This window comes from Taeniopygia guttata, chromosome 1 (genome assembly GCF_048771995.1).
Source record: "Taeniopygia guttata chromosome 1, bTaeGut7.mat, whole genome shotgun sequence".
Taxonomy (NCBI): domain Eukaryota; kingdom Metazoa; phylum Chordata; class Aves; order Passeriformes; family Estrildidae; genus Taeniopygia; species Taeniopygia guttata.
The window spans coordinates 62165316-62182421 of record NC_133024.1 but is presented as its reverse complement, the minus strand read 5'-3'; the positions used below and the strand labels follow the sequence as shown (position 1 = coordinate 62182421).

At 40.6% G+C, this 17106-nt stretch overlaps 1 protein-coding gene across 6 annotated transcripts in view; it reads left to right on the top strand.

Moving 5' to 3' along the window:
* Positions 1 to 507: 507 nt before the first annotated feature.
* The window catches only part of ATP7B (ATPase copper transporting beta), a 37339-nt gene continuing 20740 nt past the window's right edge, over positions 508 to 17106 (top strand). For 2 of the 6 annotated variants that reach the window (XR_012056168.1, XM_072929438.1), the window contains exons 1-2: positions 8564 to 9131; positions 15600 to 16827. Coding sequence is in view for 5 of the 6 variants with exons in the window: in XM_072929438.1 (XP_072785539.1) it covers positions 8883 to 9131; positions 15600 to 16827 (1477 nt within the window). In the remaining variant the exon portion in view is untranslated. Of the gene's footprint in view, positions 662 to 3079; positions 3269 to 8563; positions 9132 to 9426; positions 9543 to 15599; positions 16828 to 17106 lie in introns of those variants that run through there. The other 4 variants (XM_072929435.1, XM_072929433.1, XM_030273242.4 and 1 more) reach the window with 4 other exon arrangements.

Here is a 17106-nt window from a genome sequence, read left to right as displayed (position 1 = left end):
AATGATAACATCACTGAGCTTGCAAAAGAACATTTGGACTCATTTGAAGTTGCAGCTTTTTCAGGTGGAAGTTTGGAATTTTTGAGGAACTGGGGACTATTTTTGAGGGTCTGTGATATCAGTCCCAAGCCTTTTTTGCTTTTCGTTCTCCTTTCTGCAGACAATAATATATCTGTGACCATCTGCACCTAATTTGAACATGAAGGGGATCATGAAGGGCTAGCTCAGATCAACTATGAAAGTCCTCAGGGAGCAGTAAAACTTCACTGTGAATTTTTTTACTGAATGAGCTGCTTCCCTTTTCAAACTTTAAAAGGTTCACATAACCTGTTCACTGTGCTGGCTTGTTCAACGTGCATTTTGCCACCTGTGTTTGTGCATGCCTCTCTGCCTGTTTCAGGAAGCAAGAAGAGTGCTATTTAGATGAAAATCCAAGTTGTTTCACATGGAGCCAGGACAAAGCAGGATTTGCATTCTGTGCTCATGTCTGGCTCCTTGGCACTAATTAGGAAAGAGAAAGGAGCCAGAAACTGCCTGCAGTGCAGGACAGAAGGGAGTTGGAGGAGACTGTTTGGCTAGTCCAGGCATGAGAGTTGTGGATACTGTGCCTCATCACCTCCTCTGACTTATTTCTATTCCATGGATGAAGAAGGCTTGAAAGGTTGGTGATTTTCCCATGAAGTAAATTCAATCAAAGATTCTCTTTCAGGGAGCAAACCAAGGTTGCTTAAAAATAGTTCCCTGCTGCATTACCTTTTCTTTCAATAAGCAGAGGTACCAGGAGGGAATGATAAATGAATCAAGCCTGAATTTCCATGGCTAACATCTATGCTTTCCAGGAATTGAGGGCAATTAATAAATCTCAGATGGTTGCTCAGCAACTCCCAGGGTTGGTACCTTCTTTTATGCTGAGCTGCAGAGTGCATTGGTTTTGGCTAAATGCATCCTTGGAAGAAACATTCTTTGCCTAGAGAACAGACTGATGTGACCTCTGGAAATGAGAGTATTGCTGAGAGCTGAATAAATTCAGTTTCAGAGTTAGAAAGCTTTTTGTGTTTTCCTTTTCTCACAGTCTCAGGCTCCCAGGAACTCTTTTTTAGGAGTCAGATTACTCCAGTTTCCCCTGTGTCCTCATGCAATAAATGAATGCTGTTTTAACAGTGAGTTTGAGTCATGATGATCCAGTGTGTGTCGCAGGAAACAGCCTGAGACAACATGTCTGCATTTGAAACCAGGATTTTAACTGTATTTCAATCTAGGTGTTAAATATTTCAGATATTTTATTTTTTATTATTTATTTTTATTACAGTATTTTTATACTTGTAAACAGAAAGACGTTTACTCTGTATTGCCATTTCCCTTAGATGTTTTTCAAAGCAACTATTTGTATGGAAGAGATTTAATAAAATTAGCAGCATTTTCCTGTGTTGATACTTTCATCCCTGACTGTTGCTTTAGTTCTGACACTTGTACCTGAATTCTTATTGAATTAGTGTAGGCTGCCAGTGACATTATTCCATAGGGAATTATTATCAGGTGTTCCAGCAGAAAAAAACCCAAACAAACATAAAATAAAAAACCAATGACAGCAAATATATTTTTATTTTCACTTTTATTTTTTATTTATCTTCTTAGTTTCTGTAGGGCTTTACAGTGAATCAGTATGTCTCTATCCAGGCAAGGCAAGGGCTCTAACACTGTCTTGCCTTTTTCTACCCAGTAACTTCAACCAGTCCACAGAGAGAGCAGGGAAAAAGGAAATAAAATAACCAAACAAAAAGCGGAAACCCTTCTTCCCAGAGAGAATTTTGCCTGGACCAGCGAGAAAGAAGACAGGACTTTGCTCACAGCATTGTGTTGGAGATGCTGTGGTGAGGTGTGCAGCTTTCAAGCTTACTTAGAGATTTGGGAGTTTCTGGAAACTCCTCTCTGTGTATGTAGGTGGTTTCTGCCAGTCTGAGGTAAACAGAAATCATTGTTAAGAGAAACTGAATTTGGTCTTGCCTTTACGTATCTAGCTTGCCCTGACAAAGACAGTATGTTTGTATTTTAGATGTGTCATCCATAATGCAAACACAAGATAATTTGTCTTTTTTTTCTTGAATTTAGACGCTGAGCAGCTGACTGGCCATAGAACCTGAAATACAAGATTAAATCAGTTACCAGTTTCTGGGTTTGTGTTTTGTTTGTTGTTTTTTTTTTTCCTTTTCTTTTTTGGTATAGTTGACAAATATGATGTGCTTTATGCTGTTTACATAGTTCCAGGTACCTCATCGTATTAGTTTGGCTGCTACAGGGTGAATGGCTGCTTACTTTGGGGAAAAGTAATAATTTAAAAAAATCAATACTCCTATTTACTTAAATTATAATTCAGAGACTTATCACTTTATATAATCAAAGTAAGTGGAGATATTTTTTAAATGCTACAACAAATACTGAGAAATTTACAAACTTGAAGCAGAAATAGCACAAATTATTTCTTATTTCTAAATGTGGACAGAAAATATTAATTTACAAGTAATAGCTCTTTCTGTTTTCTCAAATTAGCCTTTTAAAATAGTTACTTTTGTAATATTACTCATTCTCAAGTTGTATTTTAAATATTGCAATTAAAATGGGTAAAACGCAGGTCCCTTTTCTCTGCATGGAATTCTAAAAAGCTTTTGCACAAACTTTGTGAGACAAAATCAGCTTTGAACAAGAGCAAATCATGGACAAGATCAGAAAATTAGGTTGGAAACACGGAAGCAAAAATACTGGGTTTGTTGTGGCAGTGTCTGACAAGTTCTGCCAGCCTTCTTAAACTCCTTGGAGCATAAGGAGAGTAGTGGAAATCTTGACTCAAATTAATTCATGCTGATTGCAATTGTTCTTTGCACTTAAACCTTGACCCAAAAGGTGTGCCTTTTTGTGTGATAGTAAGATCAGCTTCATGGTTTTTTTCCAGGTCTTGAAAACAAATTTGTGCAGTATAAACAGATAACAGAAATTATCCTAATGAAACCAGCACTTCTAAAAGCAGACAAAGTACCAAGTCCACACAATTTGCAATCACATGAAAAGCTGTGGAATGAAAAAGATCACTATGAGTTTTGGGGCCCTGTTACAAACAAGGGACTTCATTGAGTTTTGCTGGTTTTGAGCAAACAAACCTTTTTTAAATATTTGGAGAAGATTGAGTCTGCTTCCTGAAAAACTGAAGCCAAGGTCTGAGCAGATTTGATTTGAAATTAGGTCATCAACTCTTAAGCAATTTTAATCATAGCAGGTAGGAATTTGTTTCCTTTTATTTCAGATTTCTGTAGTTTCCTTTTTTCCTTATAGTATAAGAAATAATGATCATGCTTCTTTCTTTGTTAAAAGAAATATCTGTACCATTTATGCTATAGAAACACTTGTGTTGCTGCCAGTTCTCTTATGAGTGTGGCCAAAGAGTTCTTTCTGATTTTGTGGCTCAAAACTAGATGCAAATGTAGGTAAAGAGATGGGTTTTTTTGCTTCTTCAATAAAAATGAGGTATGGCCTTTTTTTTTTTTTAATGTTCACTGAGAAGTATGTCAGTTAGGAGAATAAAGGACGTAGTTCTGTACCATGAATATGACCGAGCTTCCACTGAACCTTCAGGTGTGACTGATTGATTTGTGGGGGGAAATGGGAGGCTTGAGTTGCTTAGTATGACTGAAAAATTATTATGGAGCAAGCACAGGGATTTGTTTGAAGAAAAAGTGGATACCTTTACTAATTAATTCCCTTTTTATATAAAGAGGGCCCTGACAGAGGAGAAATAGTTGTTTCACACAAGGGCTGGGTGTTTCCCAGATTCACTCTCAAGCAATGTTTAAGTAATTTGTTGATATCTGTGAGTTGCCAGCACTGTTGTTTGTGCTATGAGTTTTTAATTTACTTCCCCCTCCTCCCATTTATTTATTTTTTTTTTTTTTATGAAATGCTCCATTTCCTGCAGTTGAATTGTATGTGTTAAAACCAAATACAATCTAACTCTGCTAAGACTGGGAAAGGGGGGAGGAATTAAAACATTTTAGCTGGCTCTGTCCTGAAGACAAATTAGGAATAAATCAAAATACTGTCAAATATGAAATGACTTGTGGTTTAGCCTTGTATAATTGTTTGTATGCTTCATTGTATTTGGTGATGATTGTATGATTGAATTTTGTGTTGATTGCATGATTGTATTTTGGTGGTTTAAAATGATGTCTGAAGAGGAGAGCAGGAAAATGATTAACATTCAAAGGCAGACTGGATTTCTAGGGTCATGTGTTAATACCAATACATCCCTCTTGCCACTGACATGAAGTGTACGTAACTGAACCAGTTCCTCTCGTCTATCTGATGGATTGTTGCCTTAAGAGTAAGGCTAAGTTTTCTGTTGCATTAAGAGGAAGGAGATTTGGCACAAAATAACCCCCTTTCAGTCCAGCTGGATCTCAGGTATCACAGGGACTGGGGACAGATAAGTGGTAGCCAATTCAGCTCAAAGCATCAGAAATGCAGAGCCAATGTGTCTCTGCAAGTCCAGGTGTGCTCAGTAAGAAGCATCGTGGTTACAAATGCATGAACACTGCAATTCACTGTAAGTCTGGTTGTGCCCAAAGAGCTTTTGCAGCCAGATCTGAAGTCTGGTGGCATTCAGTAACTCTCATGGCAAGTACAAGGTAGTATCATTTATTGAGCAACGAAATGCAGGTTGTTCCTGGATTGCTGGTGATAAATACATCATCTGAGAATCATGTGTGAATACACAAAATATGAATAATGCAGCTGGTGACAAAGACATTCCATTGCTAAATGGCTCTATAGGGCTAAATTATGGTCAGAAATGCAAGATTGCTTTTTAAATTTCCCAAAAAAGGACTCAGTATAGCTGAGTGCTCAAATCCTACTTCTTAGGTATTCTCAAAGGTAGAGTCTCCTTTAGCCTCCTGCCCCACTTAAGCTATATCTATATTGTTTTCTTTGAGGGAAAGGAAAAAGGGAAAACTTAAAGTTGATGTCATTCCATGTTTAAGTGTAGTTTGAGAGACTACAGTCATACATGCAAAGCATGTACAGGTTTTAGTCTGTTAGCATGTGCAGAGGCGTGAAAAGTGATATGTATTTTGAGTTAGTGAAGCAAAGGTCAGCTTTTGCTCACCATTTGGGTCATTCCTTTGGCTTAGTTGCTGTTAGCTGCACAGTCTTAAACACGGCATGATCACAACACCTCTGTGCTGCTCCACCCTTTGTTTCATGCCTCTCTTAGAGGGATACATCAAGCTCCTGCGGTGTTTGTGCTCCTAAGGTGTGCAGCATTTTGTTCCTGGTGACCTACAGCCAATGCATATGCTCCTTCTCACTGAACTTTGTTTTTCATTTTTACCCACACAGATTAAAGAAATATGACCCCCTAACCTCACAGTCCCCATTTTTTTTTCCTTCAACCCATCTTTCAAGGCATTGTAAGATGCTTTCTTTGGTTACGGAAGCAGAGGGATTAGACACAGGCCAGGGTATCCTATAAAACCAAGGATGAATTCACCTGGGAAACAAAATTTATATGAGAACACATTGTTCTTGTATATTTATCATGTAGTCTGATAATACAGGTAAAATAAAGGGGAAAACCCATTTAATCAGCTTTGAGCATTTAAATCAAAGGGATTTATTTTTCTTGGAGTGTGCTGTGTTTTCTGACTTGAAAATGCAAACACCATTGCCAAACACTAGCAGAAAGCTATGAAGGCAGCAGGTTTGTTTTCTATTTGTCATCTGAATTTCATACTACCAAGCCAGAATAAATCCTTCTGGTGGAAATACTAAGCTCTACAAAGTCCCGCCTTAAATCAGAGTGGTACTGCTATCAGATGAGAAGGGCAATATTACCTTTCCTATTTCAGCCTAAAGTAAAATGCCAGCCCTCAGTCTGCAGCTGACACAATTGGCTTAGACTCTAGAGGGGCAATTAATTGAAATAGAATGGAGAAAATAATTTAGAAACCAGTAGCAGTCTGTTGGAGTGCAGCAGCAGCAGCCAATCGCAGAGGTTAATTCCAAGCATCTGCCTCACTTCCCTGGCAGATGTTGCCAGCCTTCTGTGCCAATATTGGATCCCTTCCTGAAGTGTCTCCTGAACCATAAGAGAGTTGTGCAGTGATGGAGTTGGGGCAGAACCTCTGAGCTTTCAGTCCTGTGTATTAATGTAAATAGGAAGTACTTAGCGTTAAAAGATTCTCAGTGGTTTCTGCTTTGTGACTGGTGCATCTTCTCCAAGAGCTGCTCGAGACTCTGTCAGCTGTACAGGCTTCTTTTGCCAGTGCTCTGCTCCAGACCACAGCTAAACTAGGTACTTAAAGTGGTTAAAATTTATCGTATCCTATTTGTCTGAGGAACTATAGCAAGATTTTTTTCCCAGCCAAATCCTTCTTTTTAATGTGGATAAACTGAAATGTGCTCAGAGCACAACTTCATGTGTGTTTCTTCTCTATCTCCAAATCAGTATTCAGGACTCTGCTGAACACAAAGGTCTGTGGGGCACTGAGCAAGAATTTCTCTTCATTGCTATTAGAAACAAACAGATTTTTATCTTAGGGCTGCTCAGAAGTTGTGAGGGGGGGAAAATGGTGATTGAGGGGAATTGGAGAGAAGATACTTTTTCAACATCTTCTTATTCTCTCAGTCTAAGCTCAGCTTTGCTGGTGAACCTGAAATGAAGAAAAAAAACCCCTAAGTTGTTTTTACATTCTTTTTGATCACTGTATATTTTTGAATATTAGTTACATGCTCAGGTAACTAACCCCATGCTCAGTAGGGTTTGGGATATTTTTAATAGCAAAGATATTGTCAGAGATGAGTGGATCGAATATATGCTTTATTGGTGGTCAAAAACTGGAATTCCTGTTCCCTTAGAAAATAATGAATTTTAAATTGTCATTATTTGGAATTAGAACACAGAGCTGAATTTCTGAATATCTTTGATTTGGGATGGGAGGCCTGGTTTGTTTTAGAAGGATGAATAGTAGTTTTTAACTTTATATTTGTATTTAGTATGTAGACTTAGCTTTGGTACTTAAATGTTTTACTGAAGTTTTTCACATAAGTCAAATTGTATCATTTTCAATTGCTTATTTCAAAACCAGTTAAAATCAGTAATTCCTGAAATTATTTCATCTTTAGCACAATTTTCTTTTTCACTAAACTGTTTGAACTGAAATCAGATGTGGCTTTAATTGGTTTGATAAATGCAAAGCAAGCACAGACACTTTGTAGTAATTATCTTTAGAAGGGCTGTTTCTCAAAATGTTTTAAAAATAGCCCTTTAAATAGTTTAATGCTATCACTGATTTTTTATATTAAGACAATGATGCAGACTAGTGCTGCAGCAGTATTTGGAGTTTTGCTTCCTTGGCAGAAGACTTTCTTTTCCCAAGAACTGAGGATCCATAGTTGTGAGGAAGTTATGACCGGGAGAGAAGCTTGGATGCTAATGTCCTGCATGGTGGCTTTCTGGACCGGTCTCTATGTGACAGGGATGTAAGGGGTGTACCTCTGCCTTCAGAAGTAAGAAGAATCTGAATTGGTCCTGTCATTGTTTTTTGGTAAAGCTAGCTGATGGTAAAGAGGCACATTATAGAAATTATAAATATTATACTAATTATTTTGTCAGGTGGAGTGTTGTCATTTATCTCTCAGGTTTTTGTGGCACAACAGAGATATGCTGAGGTTTTTACCATCAGCTAACCTCTGCATAAATTTGTTAATTTTTCCAGCAAGTCCAAGAGACTCTAATTAAATTTAAAACAATTATTTTAAGGCTTTCATGTGCAGTGATGTCACTGCACAGGCAGGGGGATGGAAATTGCTAATAAATAAATAATAACATCCGTTATATTTTATAAATCTTATAAACGCATAAATGCATGGGCCTCTTCAGCAGTGCCTTCAGAAGTGACTGCACTACTGTGGACTTGGGAACAGGAGACCCCACTTACTGCATTAGCATTGTGCTGTGAATTTGCTCTGGGCAATCTCAGAGAAATATATTCAGGCTTGACTCAAGGCACTTCTAGTGGTAGTACCCCTTGCGTGCCCGGCTGTCTAAATTAGATGTTCCTGTTGTTGCCCAGAGAATTTAAGGAGAATATTTTTTTTCCTTGCTTTTCTGGCACTAACTGCTCATTTAATTTTGTTTGGTTCATTGGCTTTTAGTAAAGCTTGCTGATGGTAAAGAGGCACATTTTAGAATGTGTAAATATTGTACTCGCTCTTTTGTTTTCCCTCTTGAAACAAAGAATGAATGTTCTTGTGCCCTGAATTAAGGAAAGACCTTTGGTCTAGGAGCCTTATCTAATTAGGTAATCATGGGCATGTTTTCAGCGTTAGAAGGGACTTCATTTTATCCAAGAAACCCCTGGTAATTCCACAGAAGGAGGAAATGGAGCAGCGTTTTCCCTGTGTAGGAGCTGTGATTGTGCACATGGCCACAAGGAGCTAATGCCTGTCTGTGTGGGCTGGTTACACGCTGGCTGCTGCACACAGGTCATGTTTGAGCAGCTTGTGAAAGGCAGCCTTGGCTGAGCCTGCAGCAACGCCGTGTGCAGAGATCAGCAGTGCCGGACGCAGTTGGGAAAGCACGAGGATGCCAATTGGTGGGAAACATTTAAACTGGCAGGGAGAGCAGGTAGCTGAGTGCAGCAAGCAGCCTACGTAAGGATCACAGGTTGCATCTGGGATTTCCTGATGAATGCCTAATGAGCCCATGGATTAGACAGGCAGAACTCTTCAAGCTGCTGTAAATGTAGTTGAAAGAAGCGTGGCTTGTAGGACACCAAATAACTGCTCTCGTGAAACCTTTTTTGGCATTGCAGTATTTAAAGACCAGAAAAATAATGGAGAGAAAACTGGACAATAAAATGAAAAGGGAACTGTCCTGCTTAGCTACTTTAAACGACAGAAACATATCCTTGGTGTCTATTCGTAAGCAGCAGGCAGCTTGTGATGTGCCTGAACTACTGATTATTGGTGAAAAGTCCAAGATGGCATCTCCGGTAAAAGCAAGCAGTAACTTGCAGAAAGAAGAGAAAGTTTTGCGGAGTTACTCTACGGGAATGACAGAAGTCAATACAGATGAAAGGCAGGTCAGTGAGCACAGGTGTGTGTGTGTGTGTGCATGCGTGTTGGAAGTGGTGTTTCTGAACTGGTGAATTTAAAACAAAGCATGTTGGACATGGGTTGTACATTAAAGGAAGTTAAACCCCCTTTATCTAAATTGTCTCGATCCCCAGCATGGTTGCCAGGCCCATAACAAGCAATACAAAAAGTCCTCTGGGGATCCTCTGAAAGTAATCTTTGAAATGAGCTGTTAATGATGACTTATGCTGTAGAAGCTAATGCAGCTCCACCTCTAATAATACAAAGTGGTGATTCTTAGGAAGGAAACATAATAGTATTTCTCCTTTTGAGCTCTGGTTGCTCCAGTAGTTTGACAGAAGCTCATACTAGTTTGGAGTGACAGAAATTGGAGAAACATTAAAAGGTCCTTACTGTAGGTAAGTAGTTTATTTATATTTAGTAAGTGAGTGCTAGTGAAGTTCTTGATAAATACATCAGCACAACTTTTTTAAAAATTCAGTGTTGTATATAACTGTGGTATTTCTGGAGATTAACTGCTGCGGTGAAGAGACTTAGGAAGATCAATGCTGAAAGAAATATGATGAGGTTTATTATTTTAAAAGAGTTTTGCTGTTTTAAACGTATGTACACTGAAGTAATGTAGTTTGGATGAGTGAATATTGTGACTATTTAAGGAAAATAAACTCTCAGAACAAAGCTCAGTTGGTTGGAGCGTCGTACTAATAATGCCAAAGTGTTAGGTTTGATTCCTGCATGAGCCATTTGCAGAAGAATTGGGCTTGATGATCTTGGTGGGTCCCTTCCAACTCAGAATGTTCTGTTATTCTGTGTTTTCGTGTTCTTTGAAAGTATGTATGGTTAGAATGGCTCAAATAGCATTAGATTAGAATGAAATAACAGCTGTAAGAGACCAAATATACCTGAAGGCTTTTTCTGCCTCTAGTTACTTCTTGTATTATAAATGTTTGCTAGAAAACAATCATGACATAGATAGCTTTTTTCTACCAAAGGATATCTTCTCTGTATTCAGGTCACTGGGACATGTATGTTGCTTGTACTGGTGCTATGAATAACATCACAAAGAGGTTTGCCTTATTTTAATTCTAAATTTGAAACATTTCATTTACAGCAAGCCTTTCCCCTTTCCCATAAGCCAAACTTGGCTTACATAGCTCCCTTTAATTTAAAAGTGCCTGTTAAAGTCTCTGAGGTTTGTTGACTACTGTGTAGGTCATTTCAGTAAGACTAGCTTCAGCTGCCTAAATCTTTCCCTATCATCTGTTAGAGAAGCCTGATCCCAGATGGGAAATAAGAGTCCCTTGGCAGAAGCACTAGTAAAATCAACTTAGTATTTTGGAAACAAAAGCCTCATAAAGGCTGCTTTGTAGTAGTAATATAATTGAATCTTGATATTCAGGTTTCTTCTGTTAGAGAAGCCTGATCCAGATGGGACATAGGAGTCTCTTGGCAGAAGCACTAGTAAAATCAACTTAGTATTTTGGAAACAAAAGGCTCGTAAAGGCTGCTTTGTAGTAATAATCTGATTGAATCTTGATATTCAGGTTTTCCCTTGTTTAAGACTCAGGAACTGTTAGAAAAATAACAAATTATGTTGTAAGTAGTTACTGAATATAGTAGCTACTGACATTTGTTAATCTTAATTTGGGAGACGAGGGGAGAAAGACAAACCACTTATGATCTAATGCATTTAAACAATATAATCTAACGAGATGCACTGAAAAATGTTATGGAGGATAAGGATTGAATTGCTGGGTACTCTGTGTGCCAGAGTGCTGCTGTTACTGGCAAAAAATTGAAGACTCGTGACCTTTGATGTTTTTGTGGCTTCTCTGCCCTCATTTTGTTGTTCACTGTCTGCCTATAATAAACTGGGAAACATCTGAAGCGTTTAATTATTAGTGTGTGGTTTTTCAGTTGTATGCTACTGCTGCCTGAATCCAAAGCCATGAATCAGGCAGTTGTGAAAGAAGGAAGTAGGGAGGGTAAAACAAAGATAAGACAATTCTTCGGCAGTTGTGCGCTCAAAGGTAAGAGTGCGATAGCTGATTTCAACCCACAGAGGTACAGGGAAAAGAGCAGGCCAAAACTTCAGGACATAGTGGATGAGAGGTTCAGGGACCTTCAGCATTTGTGGATGAGCAGGCAGGGAGAGGCAGAGGGGGAGGTGCTGAGTGGGCCAGGCCCCAGCTGATGCCTAGCATCACTTTGAGGAACCTGATGCTTGAGTTTTAGGATGTGAAAGTTGCCATCCCTGCAGGCTAGTCAAAGGAGGGCAGGAGAGCAATGCCAGAGAAAGGGGGAGAGCCTTGCTGGAGGAGCAGAGAGGAGCAGTGCTGTGCTGGATCTTGCTGTGGGTGATGCTCAGGGAGCTGCGGAGTGAGCCTGTCACAACTTCAGCCTCGTGCTGCAGAGGCCAGGAGTGTTATAGTGGGATTTTGGAGGTGGCTGCACCTGGGAAACAGGTAGAGGGATGGCTTTCCTGGTGACAAGCCACCCCACGAGGTAACCATGAAACACATCAATGGAGGCAGCATGGGGACTCAGCCAGGGGTGGATGGTGGCTGGGCTGTGAAGCCAAGGAAGGCAGAAACCTTGTTGAATTCACAGCCATGGTGTTGCATTCATTCTCAAGATATGGGTCACCATGTGTGCATGTGTGAGGGTCCTACCTAGTACCATGGTTTCTGTGTCTTTGGGTTTTTTTCTGAGTTCAGTTGTTTTTCTCAGATTTATTATTATCTACACTGCTTAAACTCTCAGCCTTTGCATATTTGAATGGGGATATCCAAAAGAAGGAGCCTGTTTTGGGGTACCATGGTCAGCATGATGCTGGGCCTCTAAGGGCAGCCCTCAATGGGGTGGGTTTGCCCACCAGCCATACAGACCATGGGCTAAGACTACCTTTCCCAAATGAACCTGCCATGAACTCTGGATGCTCTGTGCCAAACCAGGGCTTGAGACTTGGTGCTTCCAATCCAGCAGCATCTCCCTGCCCTGCTCTACCTCCATGCTTTCACAAAAAGTTAGTCCAGCCCCAGGGCATATTCCTGTTGGATCATCTTCTTCCTGCTAGCTGGAGGCAGTCTGAAAGGGGAGCATGAGCCTCTGACTCTTCCAGCTGTTCCCAAGCCCTGCTTTGCCCCAGGACAGGCATGAGTGCTACAGTTCCTGTCTGAGACATCAAGGGTTGTTCTTCATGCCTTGTTTCTTGCTTTGAAATCCTCATACTGGGATGTGGGCTTCAGGTGCCACACTCCTGCACATTTGCCACTCATCTTGAGTCTGGTTCAGAGCTTCTCCTCTAGATGCAAGTGTTTTCCAACCAATTCTGGTGCTTTCTTCAAAGATCTCTCCATCTACTACTGATTCTGTGTCAATGATTTCTCAAATTCCTTCAAATTTTTTGCATTGTTCATATGAGCTCCATAACTTCGTTTTTTTCAGAGTAGAGACTCGGTCTGCTGTGCACTTTTGGTTCCAACTTTTACATGCAGAACAAAGGAGAGAAAGAATTGGCATCATTTCATGTGTAATTATTTGCATATTCCTCATATAGATATTGTAAAAATATGTATGAAACTGGTAGAGCAAACAGACTTGGTGTATACCTGCCGTTAAAAGTGAGCCATTCTCCTTTGATGTGGAGACAAAAGAGTAACTATGGCCAGTTCTTTTACACATTCCCTTCTGGATGTAGAGTCAGACACATTTCCATTATTTTGTTCATATTTCTCTCTGGGCAGAAAAAAACAGAAGGGGCAATGCCTGAGACTCCCAAGCAGCTTTTTGGGCATTTTTGATGGTGATTGTTTTTCTGATCCTCTTGCAGACAGTGTCTCTGAATTGCTATATACAGCCTCATAGATGCTATTTTATGTGTGGGTGTCAGCTGGTATCAGAAAACCCTTTTCTGAAACCCAGTGTGTGCCTGAGGAAAACTGTGGACACATTTCTGTACGCCTCATCTTTGTGCCCTAACATTAATCTGCTGTTTTCCTCTTGTCTGATGTAGAAACACTCTTCTTGCAAATACACACACATATGTATTTCTGCCTATGCTGTTTCTGGGAGCTTTTTTGAATGGTTTCTGGGGGTAGATTCTTCAATTTTTTGGCACATGTGTGGGGTACCAGGAAAACTGAGAAAGTTAGTGAGCATGGGAGAGGAGGGAACACAGTGGAGGACATAAGGCTTGTGATGGTTCCTGAGTTTCATCTGCAAGTGGTGGCCAGACAGGCACTGAAGCAGAGAGTGGAGGATGCTTGTCTCCTCTGCTCATGCTCTGTTTCACCAAAGATGCAGAAGGTGAAATACCTCTGTCCAGTGAGCCAAAGTACATCACAGGGTGACCTTCTGTAACTGCCACACAGATTCCACTGGGTGTTTTTGGTAAGAGCAGCCCACTGTGAGCAGTGTCCTTGGGGCACTGGGGACAGGGAACGGGGATGACAGACAGTGTTCACATAATGCTTCTTGAGGCAGTATTTACAATAAATGGGAGTTTGAGTTTAGGCCACATTTGAAATGGGAGGCCGTTTTCAGATGGGATTTCTTCCCATACACAAGGCCAGGTTATTATTTCAAATTGTGGGAAGTCACAGCAATAGGATGACACAAAAATGGGGGTGTCCTGGTTGTTTTTGTGTGGTGATTAAACAGGGCACCACCTTTGCAGGGAAGTCTGAGTAACGGTTAATGCTTTGATTTGAAAGGAGGTGCTTGTGGCACTTTTCCATATATATTGGGGATTTCACTAATTTGTGGGAAGTGCAAGGAGAGCAGTGTCCTGGGTACTACCAGGCCTGTGGGAGGAGGAGGCAAAAGAGGATGCCAGGACTAAAATATTCCTCTGACTCTTCTTCCCCAGCATCCCTGGAATGCAGCCATGAGACCAAGCAGAAGGTGGGGAGCAGAAGGGACAGTCTGCTGTCAGGATAGTTGAGGGGCTGCACCACAATCTTGAAGAGTTGAACTTGCTCATTCCTTCTCCTGTTCTAATGAATACAGTTTAGAAAAGGCTGAAAGCAAATTTCTTGTCTTATGTTTTTGCTGTTTTTGTGACCCCAGACCTTGTTATTCCCAAGCTGTCTAAGCGTGAAACAAAATCAAGTTAATGAATTTTGAATACTGCATCCAATGAACTGTATGCAGTCTAGTGTTACTAAGCAGCCTAAATGCTTCTCATTCATGCTGTGGTATTGAGAAGGAAGTTTTCTTGTGGGTCATTGGAACGGGATCTGCAGTACTGAGCCTGATCCAGTGGGCCCTTCTCCAGGCTCTCCCTGCAGTAATGCTCAGCATCAGGTGTTTTGTTGAATGTCACAGTGCCCAAGGCTTTGCAGGCAAGAGAATAGATTTATCCTAGTAGTTTTTATGTAGATCTCTAGTATTTAAAGTTGCTTTAAGTCATGGACATGGATTTTCATGTTCTTTCCATGAAATCTGACAATCTAGAACTTGTCCCTGCCCTTTTCAATCTTTCTCATCACGTGGCTCCAGCAACTGGAGACAGAGTCTGTTCTTGCAATACTTGTTCTGTAAAAAGCATTGGCACTTTTTTAATATTTCTTTTTCAATTGAATTGAGTGCATTCAGCTGTAAAGTTCCAGTATTTCAGAGCCCATGATCTGACTGAGAGATAGTTCACTTCTGGCTAGCCTATTTCAGTACTGGCCACTCTGAAAATCAGTGTTGGATCAAATCAGTGACTTACTGTAGCACAATGTATTGTCTTAGGCATCTCAGAAGTAGGTAAATAAAATTAAACCATAGTGAAAATATCTGCTTACAGTTCTGTGTCTTTCAAGGTCTTTGTTAGATACAGATTTCAAGTTAAAAGGAATTCATATTAAATGCAGAGAGCCTATGCTTTTGTGCATGTGTATATAGCTCTTCAAGTATCATACAGCTGACCCTTCCTGCATCAGCTTGCTTCAGGCTTCTGGAACAGTCATGATTCTGTTTTCTTGGACTTTTTGGTTTTCTTTGGTTTGGTTTGAACTCTTCCTGGGACGTAGCAGGTTGGCAAAACTGGGCCTGTTTATGACCTTTTTAGAGAGGCAGTCAGCACACTCTCTACTGTGACACACTGTGCCAGTGACAGTGTGCTCTGAAGAGCAGCTCAGGCTGTGTGATGGAAGTGTCCTGTGGCTGCAGAGAACTCAGGTCTTAAATTACTTGGTTGGGGTAGGAATACCGAGTCAATTCTGCTTTAATATCCATAGTCAGTATTTTCTAAATTGCTGCTCAATAGACTGTCAGAAGCCTGATTCGTCATCATGGGCATAACTCACTGGTAATATATTCAAAGTGTAAAATAATGTTGAAAGGGTTCGCCTATAGACTAATTTGAGAGCACTCCTAGTATGTGCTTGAGAGCATATGAATTCTGATGTTGCTTTTGCAGGGCTGAGAACACATGCATTTATTTTTCTTTTCCACTTTCTCCTTAGGCTTTGTCCAACGTCGATTCTCCTCCTGGTTGTGACCTGAAGCCTACAATGAAACATAAATTTGCTTTTGACAACATGGGCTATGAGGAGAGCTCTGAAAACATGTCCTCTCCACCTTCCCAAGAGCATACTGTGGTAGTCAACATTGTGGGAATGACTTGCCAATCATGTGTGCAGTCAATAGAAGGCCGAATTTGCAAGGTGAAGGGCATTTTGAGAATTAAAGTCTCCCTTGAACAGAACAATGCTGTTATCAAGTATCTGCAGTTGGAAATAAGCCCCGAACAGATTTGCCAGGAAATTCTGGATATGGGCTTTGATGCCAATATAGCAGAAGAGAAGTTGACAACAGCAACTGTAAATTTGCCAAGCTTGAAAGAAGCAGTAGCTAAGCTTCGGGTAGAAGGCATGACATGCCAGTCCTGTGTCACCAACATTGAAGGAAAGATAAGGAAACTGCATGGTGTAGCAAAAATCAAGGTGTCACTTGATAACCAAGAAGCAATTATTGCTTACCATCCTTACATCATTCAGCCTGATGACCTCAAGAGACACATCAGTGACCTGGGGTATGACTGCACCATTAAAAGTAAATCGGCCCCTTTGAAGCTGGGTGCCCTTGATCTCCAGCGCTTGCAGAATGCAAACCCTAGGGAGACATCTGCAAGCCTTGAGAGTGATGGGCTGGATCTGCTGGTCCCTGAGATGGGTAGCACAGCAACAGTGACTGCACAGATAGAGGGCATGCACTGCAAGTCCTGTGTCAGAAATATCGAAGGAAATATATCAGATCTTCCTGGCATAAAATGTATTAAAGTGTCTTTGGAGAATAAATGTGCTGTGGTACAGTATAGCCCAGATTTAATCACCCTGTCAGCTCTGCAGCAAGCAATTGAATCCCTTCCACCTGGAAACTTTAAAGTAAGCCTCCTTAGTGGTTCAGAAGCAAATAAAGCAGCATCTCGCTCGGGTGCTTTCACGTACAATGTCATCAGACAGCCACCACAAGGCACGACACATACGGCTGTTATTAAGATTGATGGCATGACCTGCAATTCTTGTGTGAAGTCCATAGAAGGGGCCATATCACAGAGGCAGGGAGTGCAGCACGTGGCAGTTTCTCTTGCTGGCAGTACTGGGACCATACACTATGATCCAGCTGTCACTAGTGGAGAAGAGTTAAGAGCTGCCATAGAAGACATGGGATTTGATGCCTCTGTGCTGACAGGTAACAGTGGTTTTTTTTCTGTGGGTAGCATGCCAAGGTGGGTCATGCAAGGTCTTCATTGAGATTCCTGGAGAGAAACTTGTAAAGTATCACATTGACATTGTCTCTTCTGAATGTCTGGCCTGATCTGACCTGACTTAGCAAGAGAGAGAGGTTTCAGCTGTAAGGCACCTTGTTTCAGCCCTTAATAACTGCAGCAGTGGGTGTAAGAGCCGAATTACATTATGAAACCAAAAAAAGTCTGAGGTATAATGCCTTTCAAATAGCTCATTCCCTTAC